General features: G+C 36.3%; 2 protein-coding genes across 3 annotated transcripts; both read right to left on the bottom strand.

The window, feature by feature from the left end:
* Positions 1–631: 631 nt before the first annotated feature.
* LOC142543092 (transcription factor PCL1-like) lies at positions 632–3,488 on the bottom strand. 2 transcript variants are annotated; one of them, XM_075650107.1, is made up of 2 exons: positions 2,552–3,488; positions 632–958 (listed from the first exon to the last, which is right to left on the bottom strand). In XM_075650107.1, the coding sequence occupies exon 1, from the start codon at positions 3,441–3,443 to the stop codon at positions 2,577–2,579; it is 867 nt and encodes a 288-aa protein (XP_075506222.1). In that variant the 5' UTR covers positions 3,444–3,488; the 3' UTR covers positions 632–958; positions 2,552–2,576. The 2 variants fall into 2 exon arrangements, with proteins under 2 accessions (XP_075506222.1, XP_075506224.1); XM_075650109.1 differs by lacking the exon at positions 632–958 and adding an exon at positions 965–1,845.
* Positions 3,489–14,354: 10,866 nt separating this feature from the next.
* LOC142541829 (putative mitochondrial protein AtMg00820) lies at positions 14,355–14,696 on the bottom strand. The gene has a single exon (XM_075648285.1). It carries the CDS (start codon positions 14,694–14,696, stop codon positions 14,355–14,357), a length of 342 nt encoding a protein of 113 aa, XP_075504400.1.
* Between the last annotated feature and the right edge of the window lie 933 nt (positions 14,697–15,629).

Below are 15,629 nucleotides of genomic sequence, written 5' to 3'. Positions count from 1 at the left end.
ACCAAAAATAGTATACCGTCTTAAATGTTCTTGTATAGCATTTAATGACATTTAATGAAGCAATAAATGCTGGTATCACGTTAATAGATCAACGGTAATATTTAGAGATTTTGAGATACGCAAGATTCTGTTAGTGTATATTTCGAATTTTGTATCCTTCTAGTTCTGGTTTTAGCTAAGAAATTATTTAAGCAGGTTTTAGCGCGATATAAGTACTTCTGGTTTACAACATCTACTGGTTCTACTGGTTTTGAACTAATCCAACATCTACTGGTTCTACTGGTTTTGTACTTAATCCAACATCTAATGGTTTTTCCTTAGCATCTCCACAATAAATTTAGTTCTAACACTTTTTTTCTCACGGTTTATATTCATGTCATATTTACTATGAAAAATAATATTTTTGACATTAAAAAAAAATAAGTTAAACAAATTAAAACCTGTCTCACGAACTTTTTGTGTTAACTATCTCAACAAAAGATTTTCATTCTGTGTATGTACATATAATATATGTATATATATATATATATATATATAATATAATTATTATTATATACTTGAAATATGTGAATTTCACATCGAATACAAAAAAAATCACCTGTAATTCCCATGTAAAACATTATATAATTAATTAAAAGTGTCACACGACATTATGTAAACAAGGCAAACACATTGCTGATTCATTACAACAGTTCAGGTTGAGAAATGCTTGGTACATTCATCAATAAGCTTAAAAGAATTAGTATATAAATATACTGGGAGATAAAGGTACTAAAAGATTCAAGCAAAAAGGGAACATAAACTTGACAACGAGTGAATATCAACTGCAGCCACGGTAACTTGGGGCGAGTCTTTTGGTGCATTCAAGTCACATATGATCTTGTGCGATAGTTTCTGAAGCTTCAGTTGCGATTTATGAAGTTTCCATCGGCATCTGATGCATGCAATGTGAGACACCCTATGTTTTAAATCAAGATTATCAAGGTTTAGTTTCAATATCATGGCTAGTGGATTTTAATATATGCTAAACAAGTAGGCCAGGGAGAATACAAGAGTAAGCATGGCAAGCAATACAAAATTTATAAGGATTTCCGAATTGTTAAATGTGAAAACTCTCAGGCATTCAGAAATTCACACTATCTGTTTCTTTATGAGAATCCATGGATTTGATTCTCACAGAGGATTGGACAATTCTATCAATCTTAACAATCCTAGAGCCATGAAGAATGATAGTAACGATGAAAAGAACAGAAACAAAACCAATGTCCTAAGTATTTGCAGATCGAGGCTCCATCAAAGAAAGACGGATTACATGTAATAGCAAGTGAAATATGTCCCGAGTATTTTCGGATCAAGGCTCTACCAAAGAAAGATTAATTGCATGTAATAGCAAGTGAAACATGCAAGAGATTATGGAAAAATGAATCATGCATAGAGCAGAGGAGAATTTGAGATGGCAACATTTTTTCCCTATAAATCAAGAAGGGGATACGCATGCAATGCACACACAGATACAGATTCCAGCTCATTAAAGTTGAAATGTAAGTAAATAGTGCATCAAAAAATATCATTGATCACCAATTACAGTGATGTTGATTAAGGCCCATAAACACAAGGATTCACACACTATCTATCCAGATGAAGACTTAATATAGACTAACATTATTGACAAAAAGAGCACCAATAACTACTAAAAATTAGTGTCCAAGTGAATGACAATAATAATGAGCAAGATAAGCCAAGGCCACTGATGAAGATAAGCTGGGCTCGAAGGAAGTAAGTTAGCTTTGTTCCAGAGGTCAAATCAGATGACGGTTATTCTTGTTTCCTGTATTTTGCTTGATGCTATAAAATGAAAATGGAAAAAAAAAAACCAATGTAAAAATTGACCACCAAATCTCATGTACTGAAGATGACAAAGCAATTCAAATATCAACTACAGCTAAAAACTGCAACAAGAATTATGCGAGATGGAAAATGTAAGAAAGTACAGATAAGAAGAATTTGATATGTCATAAAAAATTCCACTTTTATGGTTGAAGAATGCTTTTCCACAGTTCAATAATGTATATATGGCCAATTTACTTGATAGAAAAGACAATATTAAGACTCCACAACCTGTAGAATACTAAAAATCACATTGCACAGCCTTCATCAGCAGGGATACGCAGCGACTGTCCTTTCATTGCAAGGATGTTAACTACACTACACACAGACATTTCCCTAAAAAGTCTAAAATCTTAATTGTTGGCCGTTATAAAAGATCTTTTTTTTTTTAGATTTTGAAGGTGCCATATTCTGTCAGTCACAGCTTAAACAATTAATTAACGATTAAAAGAATATAATCTAAAGATGATCCTACATGCAATTCTTTTAAATCAAGATGAACGAAATCATACATAGTACATGGATACAATAAATTAAACAAAGCTACCTATACCAACATCTTTAATATCAGCAAAAACATAGTCAAGCAGAGAAGGTGTGATCGATCGTCAAGAAATGAGTACTAGAAAAAACCAAATACTTCAATACCACAAAAGCAACTGACCTTTTTTCTACGAATCCAATTATGTTCACTTCATTAACTTTAAATTATTCCCAGACCAGTCCCTTTCTTGATGCACCATATTGTTATACTGCTGCTGAAAGTGATGCTGATAAGAATGAGCTGATTCATACCCGTTATACCCACTTGCAGAACTCGCCGCCATCCCCATAATCGGCATCGGTACAATTGGCGGCGGCAGATATGGCATCGGAATCGACATCCCCACATGATTATTCTCATTCTTTTCACTGTAATTTCCATTCCCATTACTAGAAGATTCATTAAAGCTATGCCGCGGCACCGGAGTGGACGCAAACAAATGGTCAGACGGCGAAGGGCCCTCATTCGACAGCCCCTGCATCCTCTTCACATACAACCTGTACTTCTGCAAATGACTCGCCACGTTTTCTCGAGTCAAACCCTCAACATTCATCAGCTGCATAATCGTCTTCGGCACCGCGTTCTTCAGCCCTAAGTAGGCCACCACTTCCACGAAACGCTTGTGCAGCTGAGGTGTCCATACCAGCCGAGGCCTCTTCAGAGTCTTCGCCGCCTCGTTCTCCGCATCGTCGGTGAAAGTATCGGCAGCGTCCACCCTGGGCGTCTTCTTCGGGTCAGATCCTTCCTCGGGCTCATCCGACTCGGCCATGGTGTGATCCTTATCGTCGTTATTGAAGGGCTTGAAATTGAACCCCGCACGCAGTGACGAGAGCGTGGTGTCCGATGCACGGTTGACATCCAGCATCGACCGCGGTGCCTCCGGCGATATCTTGAACGCCGACGCTAGCTCCGCCGGGATCAACGCCTGAGACAAAGGCATCAGATCGTCGGCGGACGGAAGACCCGCCTCCCACTCCGGCACCCCATCATCAATCTTCACTTCTTCACCCATTTTTCTCTCTGAATTGAAAAATTCAACGAATCTTCAGAAATAGTTGCTAGAAGTGGAACGTAAAATAGTGGTGTGAGGGGTAAGAGTGAAATAACTAAAGAATATAGAGGCAAATTGTATAAAATAAAATATTTAACGGATTGAAGGTGATATTTCAGATTGAAAAAGTGTGCCACGCTGGAGGCTTTATCCTAGATATTTTATATAATCTGCAAAATATCTTCCACTTTTAAGATTAAATTTAATCAACTTGCCTTTTTAACTGAATCCCTTTATTACTTTACATTGATAGATTTGTCTATACTACACTTTCCTTTTTTTTTTTTTAAATACTACACTTTCCCTATATTTTTTAAATATAAAAAACAAGATACAAGGACGAGGACGAAGATAAAGATTCGAACTTGAGATTTTAGAATTTTTTTATAAGACGAGATTAGTAAATTAAAAGTTTGATCTCATATTTCTCATTTGAAGTAGGTCTCTTGTGAGACGGTCTCACGAATCTTTATCTGTGAGACGAGTCCACTTTATCGATATTCACAAATAAAACTAATACTCTCAGCATATAAAAGTAATATTTTATCATGTATGACTCAAATAAAAGATATGTCTCACAAAAACGATCCGTGAGCACCGTCTAACACAATTTTTTGTCTTTCCATTTTGATAGCACTGAGTCTTAAAAATGATCGAGTTTCTCAAAATTATTTAGTTCAAATTGTTTCGAGAGAGTTTAAATTTTGAAATCATAATTACTTGTATTATCATTTAATTTGATGAGATAAAAAAGTTCGATAATCAAAATATTCGATGAGACAAAAACGAGCTGAGCTGATATGAGATAATCCCGACAAGAAATAAATTAATAGTCGTCTCTAAATAAATTTTTTAATTGATTGGAAGACCTCAAATTGCAACAAAATCTAATAGAATAGGAAATCAGAATCAGCTAAAAGATGATATTATTGATGACCATCGGAGAACGGAGAGATCAATGACTCTGTCCTTGTTGAATAAGATTCATTTCTTGCTTCAATTCTTTCTTCCTCCTTTTTCTTGATCTATTATCTCGAATTCACTACCTATCAGATTATGAAGTACGGAACTTGAGATTTGAGGAGAAATATGACCTATTAACAGTTACAGAGGGCAAACAACATAATCATACAAATATGTTTTTTGAACCAAAATTTATAATATTCAGAATTGTCAAAAAAAATTGTATGAGACGGTTTCACGAGTCGTATTTTGTGAGGCAGATCTCTTATTTGGGTCATCTATGAAAAAATATTATTTTTTATATTAAGAGTATGACTTTTTATTGTGAATATCGATAGAATTGACCCGTCTCACAGGTAAAGATTCGTGAGGCCGTCTCACAAGAGACATAATATTCGGAATTTCTTCCAAGTTAAGTGGGACCCACATAAATGAGTAAGTATACACATTAAATGTATTTAATTTACATAATCACCTAGTGGCGATTTCTTTGAAAATCAAACTTAATAAAAAAAATTGGTTTAAAATTTAATATTTCATTTCTATTTTTTTTTACTATATTATAATGGATTATAGAACTACTTTTGGTCTGCGGACCAGTCACCCCTAACACGAAAGATAGAGAAAACGATGGGTGTCGTGGAAGAATATCTTATTATTGTGAACGAAATTGCAGTACAACATTACACTATATAGTATGTAACCAAGAGGAGGTTTCTTGTGAGAATCTCACGAATTTTTATCTGTGAGATGGGTCAACTCTAACGATATTTATAATATAAAGTAATACTTTTAGAATAAAAAGCAATATTTTTTCATGGATGACTCAAATAAGAGATCTGTCTCACAAAATACGATCCGTGAGACCGTCTTACAAGAGTTTTTGTCGTATACGAAACTTATTTTTATATTGTATTCTTAATCTAACCTTAATTATTAGACAAACAATAAGGAATAAATATCAAATATTCTGACAAAAATTACAACATAATATTTTCTTTTCCACACTCTAAGATATCTATAATGCTCTACTTCCAAACGAAACCTTCGAACTTGGGTCTAAAAGAACTCTTTATTAAGACATCGATAATCTGTTGTTCAGTTATAACAAAGGGTATACAAATTATTCTTCCTTCGACATATTCTTTGATGAAATTCCTCTAAAAGAACTTTTCATATTGTAATGGATTATTCACGATGCTAATTGCTCACTTATTGTCGCATAATAGCGTCATTGCACTTCCCAGTCTATCTTCAACTCTTCAAGAATTAGCTTGAACCACAGTAACTCACATACTCCATTCGCCATGGCCCTGGAATACAGCTTTTACATCACTATGAGCTACAACGTTTTGTTTTTTACTTCTCCACGACACAAGATTATACCATAGAAAAGTGCAGTACCCTAGAGCAGACAGTATCTTAGAAATAGAACCTGCGTAATTTGCATCTGTGTATGCTTCTCTGGTTATTCTTTCGGAACAATAAACCTTTTCTTGGAGAGTTATTTAAATATCTCAAAATCTTGTAGACATCATCAATTTGTTTCTCATGTGGGTGAATGCATAAACTGACTAACCACACTAACAATAAAAGTATTATTATAAGGTCTTGTATGATGAAGATATGAGTTTACCCACAACACATCGATATCATTCTTTCAATGGAAGCTCCTTTAGACACTTCATTGAGCTTCAAATTTGGATCCATAAGCATATCACTAGGTTTGCATCCACTAATTTATGTCTCCTTCCGTAGTTCTAGAATACATTTTCTTTGAGATACATAGGTTCTGTTTCTTGATCTAGCAACTTCAAACCCTAAGAAATTTTGTAAGAATTTATAATCATGTACATAAATTTTTACATGAATAACTGAATGCGGAATATAGATCGAATGTCACCTATAGCTATTGACGTTGTTTTGCGACTGCAACTGACGAGATCCCACGAACATGAGAAAACATAGATCTTCTAAATCTTTATTCAATTTATGAGATGATGTATTTTTTAATAACTGCATTGATTTAGAGATCATGTATGACAGTATTTATAGATGTTCTCTAACCATCATTGATAGAGTTTGAATTGATTATGATTTATCTTGATGATATTATATGGGATATGATCATAAATCAAATATCAAAATATTTATCATCTTAATCAAGATAATATTCTTAATTTATCTTCTTTTAAATATGAGATATCTCACACATTTATCATAATGAAATATGTTGACTATAATTAAATTATTTTAAACAATTAATAAAATATTATTATATTCTCCCACTTGGTCTACATATTTCAAATGAACTGAATAATCAAAAAATTAATCATTGTCCAAAGTTAAGAAACAAATAGATGAATCAATACAATATATCCTTTTATACTGAGTATTATCTTTCATGTATCATATACATATTCCTTAATATAACTCAATAAATAAAACCAATATTTTATTCTAAGTCCAACTTAATAGATAATTTCTCCATATAACTGAATATATAAATAATTGAATATGATAAATATCATAATTAAACGAGTTTCATAATCAAAACCAAATGTATATCATTAATTACCATATTATACTTGAAAATATTAATTTGCATGCATTTAGGTCAAAGGATAATTAATTCAGTAATAATGTGCTCATTGACCACTTTATTTTGTTTAACATGTTCTCCGACGATTAAAATACTTTATGTTGACATACTTAATTTGACTGTCATTTCATTCCCAAAGACTACAAATAAATTGTTGTAATATAATCTTAATGACTTAGACATAAAATTCAGAACTTTAAGCCCAAAAAAATTAAACTTCTTAATATATACAATACAATAGTGCTTCAAAATAAGAGACGAGTTTAGAATCCATAGTGAAACTAAAAAATTACTTCCGAATTTTGGCCCAATGAGCCAATGCTTGTGAGGCCAATTGTTTGGGCTCAAATTGTACAAGCCCAATTTAATTGTACCAGTCCAATTTTATTATACATACCCAATTTAATTGTCTAAACCCATCAAAATTTAGAAGATAAATTAGATGAATTTCCATCGATTCAAATTGATTCAAATAAATAATGAAGTGATGAAACATGAGAAGATCGTGTGTCATGGGAGAGTGGAGAGAACCGGCAAGTGTTCGGAAGAAAAATGGAGCGTAGAGAATAGAAAATGACACACGCATTCAATCGCACAAATTCTTGCAAACCCCCTGCAAACTTATGATAGTTCTAGTCAAGCGTTTTAATAGCTTCTCATTCTTTTAGTATTTCAAGTCATCTCCTTTCAGATTTCAACAATATTCTTTTTTATATTAATATTTTATAAATTCCTACAGTTTATTGAAAATATAAATCATGTTAGGAGTTTATCTTGCAAATTCCAATAGTGTTTCTTTAGTTTTCTTTGTTTATAGAGTTGTATTTGTTTAGGAGATCATAATGGACGGTCACGTTTAGTATCTACAATCGTTGTTAAAAGTTACATTTTTATCATTTTTATATATATTGGTGCATATTTTCACCTCCTGCATCACAAAAATAATGTGCAATCAGAATGCTAAAGCATTACTGATGGAAGTAAACATGGCTGCATCACTCTCAATCTTAAACCTCTTCAATTCATCTCCCCGACGTGCTCCTTCTCTCCATTCTTTACCTTTGTACTCATATCCTTTAAGAAGAAGATCCCATAACATCAACTTTCCAAACGCAGCAGCTCAAAAACCAACCAAAAGTTGGAGCCTCTCCATAACTGGTGTGATCTTTTCTTTTTCAGAAGCATTCCCAGATGCTATTCCTGAAGAAATAGTCCCCACGAGCGACAATGGAGTTTCCATAGTCATATCAGCTATTCTTTTCAGTGCCTTCATTGGCTTATCATTCTCAAAAAAGGGATATGATTTTATGTCATGGACCCAAACACATCATACCAACCCAATATGCAAACAGATAAAGATACAAAGCCCAAGGACATAATTTACCAATTATTCAGCCATAGAAGATTTAAGAATAAACTGTAGGAAAATCTGCAAGGATTGATACAATCTTTAGTTACTTTTTATTTTGCTCATAAATGGCAAAATTTCGGGATGTAAAGATGCATTAAGCCGTGCCATTCCTAAATAAGAGACGACTCTTCTTTTTATTTAAACTACTCAATTAATGAATAAAACTATATCTTGAATTCCAAATAATTACTTTACTAAAGATATCGATGGGTTCTCTCAAGAAACAAGCCCCTAAAGATTATTGAAGATGGGTAAAATGGGCAGAAAAACCCATGAACCTATCTCGGAGCTCAACAATCGACATTTCCATCGCCCAATAAAGAAATCCTCATCACAAACTCATAACAAGTTGGTATCAGAGCCATGCGTTATGGGCGATTTCCAGGCACTTGAACAACAACTAACGAGCCTTATAAATCTGTTCAAGGACAATATTGACGAACAAGATTGTCGACAACAGAATCTGAAGCAACAACTTGAAGAATTGGCGGTCTCCTATGCATCCATGGGCCGCAACAACAACAAGGAAATTAATTGATCACCGGGGTCGCATTTCCATGAATCTCGCACATCCAAGGACAATGGAGGAACAAATCCATTCGTGCCCAAATATTCCAAGATAGATTTTCCCCGATTTGATTGCTTATTTGATCATCTTAGTTGGATTTGCCGATGTGGGCATTTCTTCCGCCATCAACATACATCAGAGGATGAGCAAGTGGGTTGGAATCCTTCACCTTGAAGGGGACGCTTAGAACTGGTTTTTGAAACTAGAACGCGACCGCCCAAATCTCACATGGAAAGCGTTCAAAGAATATTGTCACTTGAGATTTGGGCCTCCAATACGCTCAAATAAACTTGGTGAATTATCCAAATTATGCCAGAATCGCTCGGTCGAGGAATACATATGACGCTTTGAACAATTATATGCCCGAGCCTCTTCCCTCAACAGCGAGCAAGAGGTAGAAATTCATCGGCAGGCTACAATAGCACATTTCAATTGAGGTGGAAATTCATCAGCCCAAAGATTTGACGAATTGCAGTGGGCCTGACCCGATTATTTGATAGGCGATCAGAAGTAAGGTGGTTTGAAATTACACCTTCCGCTAAGCGACCCAACCCCATAACTCGCATTGCATTAAGCAATTGAGCATATCCGAGATGGAGGAGCGATGCACCAAAGGATTGTTTTTTAATTGTGACAAACTCTTCGTCCTAGGGCAACGATGCAAGAAGTTATTCCTCCTGAAAGTGATCAAGGCCAGCACTATTGACGATGAGAGCGAACCAAAAGAATCAAACACGTTGGGCATCTTTATTAATGCAATTTTTGGAGTCCCGTCATTCAAAACAATGCAAGTGAAGTGATATATTAAATCATCAGCCCTCCTCATTTTTATTGATTTCAGCAACACCCGATGCTTCCTTGATGCCTAGCTGGTCACGACATTGGGGCTAGAAATTACAGAAAAAGGAAATCTATCAGTGAAAGTTGTGAATGGCAAGCAACTTCTCTGCACAGGCTTATTTGTGGCAGTATCGATTCAGTTGGAAGAACATTTATTCCTCGTTGACTTCTTTGTCCTAACACTGAGAGGATTTGATGTCGTCTTGGGTGTCAATTGGCTTCGAACTCTGTGAAGTATCACATGGGACTTCGATAGAATGCAGATGGAGATCCTTTTGGAAGGAAAACAGGTTACATGGCAAGGAGAAGCCACTCCTACATACACAACCAAAAACCTTGCAACCAAACTCTCGGCTGGTATATCTCATTCTCAATTACATTATATTTTAGAAGAATATAACAACTTGTTTGAGGAACCTCGAGGACTACCCCCACCTCGGGGATTCAACCACAAAATTACACTTGAGCAAGTGACAGATCCTATCGTGTTCAAATTATCGGTACCCCCATGCACAAAAGGATGAAATAGATAAACAATGTACGTACCAACATGCTTGACAACTGGAATCATTCAATCCAGTTCATCTCCATTTTCATCGTCGATTCTGCTGGTTAAAAAATCTGATGAATAGTGACGTTTATGTGTCAATTACAAATCTTTGAATGCAAAGACATTGAAAGACAAATTCCCCATTATAGTTATAGATTAATCATTAGAAGAACTTCATGGCACCGAGCACTTCACCAAGCTGAACCTCCGTTCCGGATATCATCAGATTTTAATGGATAAGGCAAGTATCGAAATGACTGCATTCCACACCCATCATGGACATTTCGAATTTATGGTCATGCCATGTGGCCTTACCAACTCCTCTTCCATATTTCAGGCCTTCATGAACGCCATTTTTAGCCAACATTTGCAAAAGTATGTTCTAGTATTCTTTGATGACATCTTGATTTATAGCACAACATAGAGCGAACATTTGCGTACCACAGGAAGTTTCTACCATTTTGAAACATAAAATCCAAGTGATCGTTTTCTCAAAAAAAGTTTCTTATTTGGGTCATGTGGTTTCCAAAGTCGGGGTGAGCGTTGATAAAGGAAAAATATCATCCATTATTCAATGGCCTCAACCCATGACTGTTCGAGCACTTGGGGGCTTCCTTGGGTTGGCGGGCTACTATCGAAAGTTTGTACAAAATTATGGAATTATTGCTGCCACATTAACCAACATGCTGAAGAAACAGGGCTTCTCTTGGTCTGAAGACAGTTTATGTGCCTTTGACACTCTGACAAAGGCATGTGATGCATGAGAATTTGGGCTTGCAACCGTCCTACAACGGCGAGGCCAACCCTCGCATTTTTCAGTAGCACATTGCCCAACGTCACAACAAGCTACAAACATATGAAAATGAGTTGATTGGACTCACCAAGGTGGTACGACATTGGCATTCTTATTTTGGGGAAGCTTTTCATAGTCTGCATTGATCATTATAGCCTCAAATTCTTGTTGGAGCAACACATCTCAACTTCACCACAACAATATTGGATAAGTAAATTGATGGGATGTGATTTTAAGGTAGAGTATCGCGCGGACACATCCAATATAGTAGCTTATGTGCTCTCGAGTCAAAATGACGATGAAGGTTGGTTAATGGAAACCTCACTAGGACTTTGTGGCAGCAGTTCAAGAAACACAGTCCATCGACCCTGAAGTGCAGCGCATAGTCCAGGAACTTCAGCTTGGTGATGTGCTAAGACCATGGGAATTCCGGGATGGCATCTTAAGGTTCAAGTCCATGATCTACCTTTCCCTAAACACGGCTTTAACAGCACCTATTGTGGCCATGATACATGAGAGCTACCACGAGGGCTACCAGCGTACTCTCCATTGTTTGGGCCGTGAATTCTATTGGCCGGTCATGAAGCGACAAGTTCAAGATTTGGTCTCTAATAGGTCTACTTGCCAACGCAAAAAACTGAAGCTTTGAAGCCTACAGGACTCCAATAGCCCTTGCCAATTCCTCACCACATTTGGACATATATCTCGTTGGATTTCATAGAAGGACTACCATATTATCAGGGAAATAATATTCTTTTGGTGGTCGTTGACGTTTTCCTAAATATGCTCACTTTCTAGGGCTCAGCCACCCGTTTACAGCAGTTTCAGTGGCAAAAATCTTTTTTGACAACATTTTTAAACTTACGGATTACCGATGACAATTGTACTTGATAGGGTTGCCACTTTCACAAGTGTTTTTTGGCAGGAACTCTTCAAGTTGAGTGGAACAAAGTTGTGCTTCAGATCAGCCTATCACCCTCAATCCGACTGTCAAACGGAGGTGGTAAACTGCAGATTGGAAATGTACATGTGCTGCTTTATAGGGGATAATCCACATAAATGATTTGAGTGACTACCATCGTCAAATAACTAGATCCTCATCACAAGCTCATATTCACTTCCAAGATTTCACAATTTTATTGTTGAATTTCTCTTATTTTGGTCACTGTAACTCAAATTTTGATCTTGGCAAATGGGTTGTGTTTTAATCTCTGGATGAATGGACGAATGATTTGGGTTGTCAGGTTATCTACATAGATGTGAGAGATTTCTTGCAGAAGAGGGAGAGGGAAAGGTTTGACAAATAAGAGGCTGCTCAGAATAAAAAAAATGGTAAAAGAGGAAGAAAATCGGAGCTAGAGCTAGAGCTGGGCCTAGGGGATTTGGGTAGAAGATAGAAAAAGAAAGTGATGATGTAGTTGCAGCAGATTGAAAATACAGAGTTTTTCTGATTTTGGTAAAATTGTTTCCATTACCTTGTCGTGAACAATGTTTCTTTTGTTTGATTGTTCATCCCTGGTGAGAAAAAGGCATAAGGTGAAATCAAAGTAAATTGCTATGCCACAACCATTTATTTTCTTTTTCTGGTTCACTAATAAAACAGTCATATAATAGCATATGTTACTACTCGTGCTTATGACATAATTTTCAGTTTGCATCTGCAATTTATAATTCTAAAATTCAGAAGATCTTGCTTCTATAAGGAATGAAATATCTAGTTTTCCCCTATACTCTTGTCATTCACTCTATAATATGTGAGTGTCACTGATGTACATGGAGAAATAAGCATTACATTCTATTACGGAGATTGGACGAGAAGTGAAGAAAAGCATCTTTGATATCCGAGAGAAGAAAAACAGATCATATTTTACAATCCATGTTCTTAGTTATATATTTTGTTTCCAACCTCCTGTAACTAACTTCTAACTAACTAAATGCTATGTTGTCAAATTACAAGCTAAAGTTACTGAAAGTTACTCTAATAGCCCCTTTCAAGATGTACTATAAATGTTCTTTATAGACATCTTGGAGATTAAGTGTGAAATAGTGGAGGATAGGAGTGGTTTAGTGAACATGTCCGCAAGTTGTAGGTGAGAATGGATTGGCAGTAGTTTGATGAAGCGTTTCTTTATTTTATCTCGAATGAAGTGACCATCGATCTCGATGTGTTTGGTTCTTTCATGGAAGATAGGGTTGTTTGCAAGATGAATTGCTGACTGATTGTCACAAAATGACAGTCGGTGTGGAAACGTCGAACTGTAAGTCCTTGAGCAATTGTGTAGGGCATAATACCTCGGTTGTTGTGGTGGTCAAAGATCTATATTCTGCCTCATTTAAGGATCTAGAAACTGTCAATTGCTTTTTTGATTTCCACGATATTAGAGCATCGCCAAGGAAGACACAGAAACCAGTCAATAACTTTTTTGTATCCTGACACGCTGCTCAATCAGCGTATGAGAATGCCCGTAGCTGAATGAGTGAAGACGGGAAGAAAATCCCTTGGCCAGTTTTGGATTTGAAGTATCTCGGGATTTGGTGGACTGCATTCAAATGTGAGGTGCATGGTGTGGAAACATATTGGCTTAGTTTATGCACTACAAACATTATATTGGGTCTTGTTAAGGTTAGGTATAAAAGCCGTCCAATGAGACGGCGATATGATGTGATATCAACAAGAGGGTCACCATCAGTGGAAGTTATGTGGGAACGTGGCTCCATTGGCATGGTTGCAGATTTACATGCTAAGAAACCAGTGTCTTCTAGTAGGTGGAGTGTATAATTGCGTTGAGATAGGTAAATACCATTCGAGGACCTAGCTACTTCAAGATTAATGAAGTATTTGAGATCACCCAAATATTTAAGTTTTAACTTGTCTTGGAGGTCAGATATTAGCTGCTGGATGTCATTAACGGAAGGTCCCGCAATGATGATGTCGATGACATAAACTACAAAGGTGATAAATCTATGTCCCGAATATTTGGTGAACATGGTGTTGTCAGACTTGGATTGCACGAATCTTGAATCCAGCAACACGTTGAAAAATTTTGTGTACCATTGTCTTGATGTTTGACATAGACCATAAATGGACTTGTCTAGACGACAAAAATTTTGGGTCTTCTTTGCAAGCTTGAGTATGCGGCTTATATCACTGTGGAAGATCCATATAGACTTCTTCAGAAAGGTCACCATTTAGGAATGCGTTATTGACATCTAATAGGGCGAGATGCCAATTTTGGCTTGCTGCTAATTCAATAACAGTTTTAATTGTGGCTAATTTTGCAACTGGAGAAAATATTTCAAAGAAGTCCACGCCTTCTTGTTGAGTGTAGCCCTTGGCCACTAACCGAGCTTTATATCGAGCAATCGAACCATCAGAGTTGTGTTTTATTTTGTATACCCAACGACAATTGATGGTTTGTTTGCCCAGAGGAAGTGGAACCGCTGACCAAGTGTTATTTGTGTCCATGGCATCGAGTTCATCTTTCATAGCTGTTCTTCAATGATCAATTTTAACAGCTTGATGAAAAAATTGAGGTCCGACTTGAGATGATATGTTAAGTACCAAATTTCGATAAGGCTGGGAGAGTGCCTCATAAGAGATGTAGTTGCTGAGGGGATATGCGGTTGTTGATGAAGGGTTATAATTTTTTTTATCATGTGGCAATGATAATCCCGTAGATAAGAGGGTGGTCTGGAAATCCTCGTGAAAGTGCGAGTTGGAGCTAAGTGCGATGATTCAGATGGATAAATGGACGAACCAGTTGGTTCACTGGAAGCAACTTGTTCGGGTTCTATATATGATGGCAGGTTGATGTCCAAATGATCAGAAGTGTCCATTGGTGCTGATTGGGGATAACAATTTCAGGAAATGGATCTAAGACACCTTTTTCATGAGGTAGATAATGAAAGGGGAAGATTGATTCTTGAAACTTCACATCACGTGAGATGAATACTTCATTGCTCTTAATCTCCATCAGTTCGTAGCCCTTTATTCATAGAGGATATCCCAGGAACTCGCACACACAAGATCTTGGCATGAATTTATCCCGATGTGCTGCTAAAGTGGATGAAAAAGCAAGACATCCAAATGCTCGAAGATGTGTATAATCCACATGTCGATGATAGATCAATTCATATGGTGACTTATTTTTAGTCCATGGTGATGGGATACGATTCACCAGATATGTAGCCATCAGTATAGACTCACTTCATTAATTGATAGGTACCCGAGATTGGAAGAATAATGATCGAGCCACATTGAGCAAATGTTGATGTTTCTGTTCTATAGCAGAGTTTTGTTTGGGAGTTTGAACACATGAAAATTGATGAAGTATACTGATAGGATCGGTTCTGGCACCAGCGAGGGTGTTTCAAGCACAAATATTCTCAATGAGCTGCAATAGCTCGTGTTCTAAAAATG

This window comes from Primulina tabacum, chromosome 4 (genome assembly GCF_025594145.1).
Source record: "Primulina tabacum isolate GXHZ01 chromosome 4, ASM2559414v2, whole genome shotgun sequence".
Taxonomy (NCBI): domain Eukaryota; kingdom Viridiplantae; phylum Streptophyta; class Magnoliopsida; order Lamiales; family Gesneriaceae; genus Primulina; species Primulina tabacum.
This window is presented reverse-complemented; position numbering and strand designations above follow the sequence as displayed.

Excerpts from the sequence above, each read along its gene's own strand:
- LOC142541829 (XM_075648285.1), bottom strand. The coding sequence starts at position 14,696 with ATGAAAGATGAACTCGATGCCATGGACACAAATAACACTTGGTCAGCG.
- LOC142543092 (XM_075650107.1), bottom strand. The coding sequence starts at position 3,443 with ATGGGTGAAGAAGTGAAGATTGATGATGGGGTGCCGGAGTGGGAGGCG.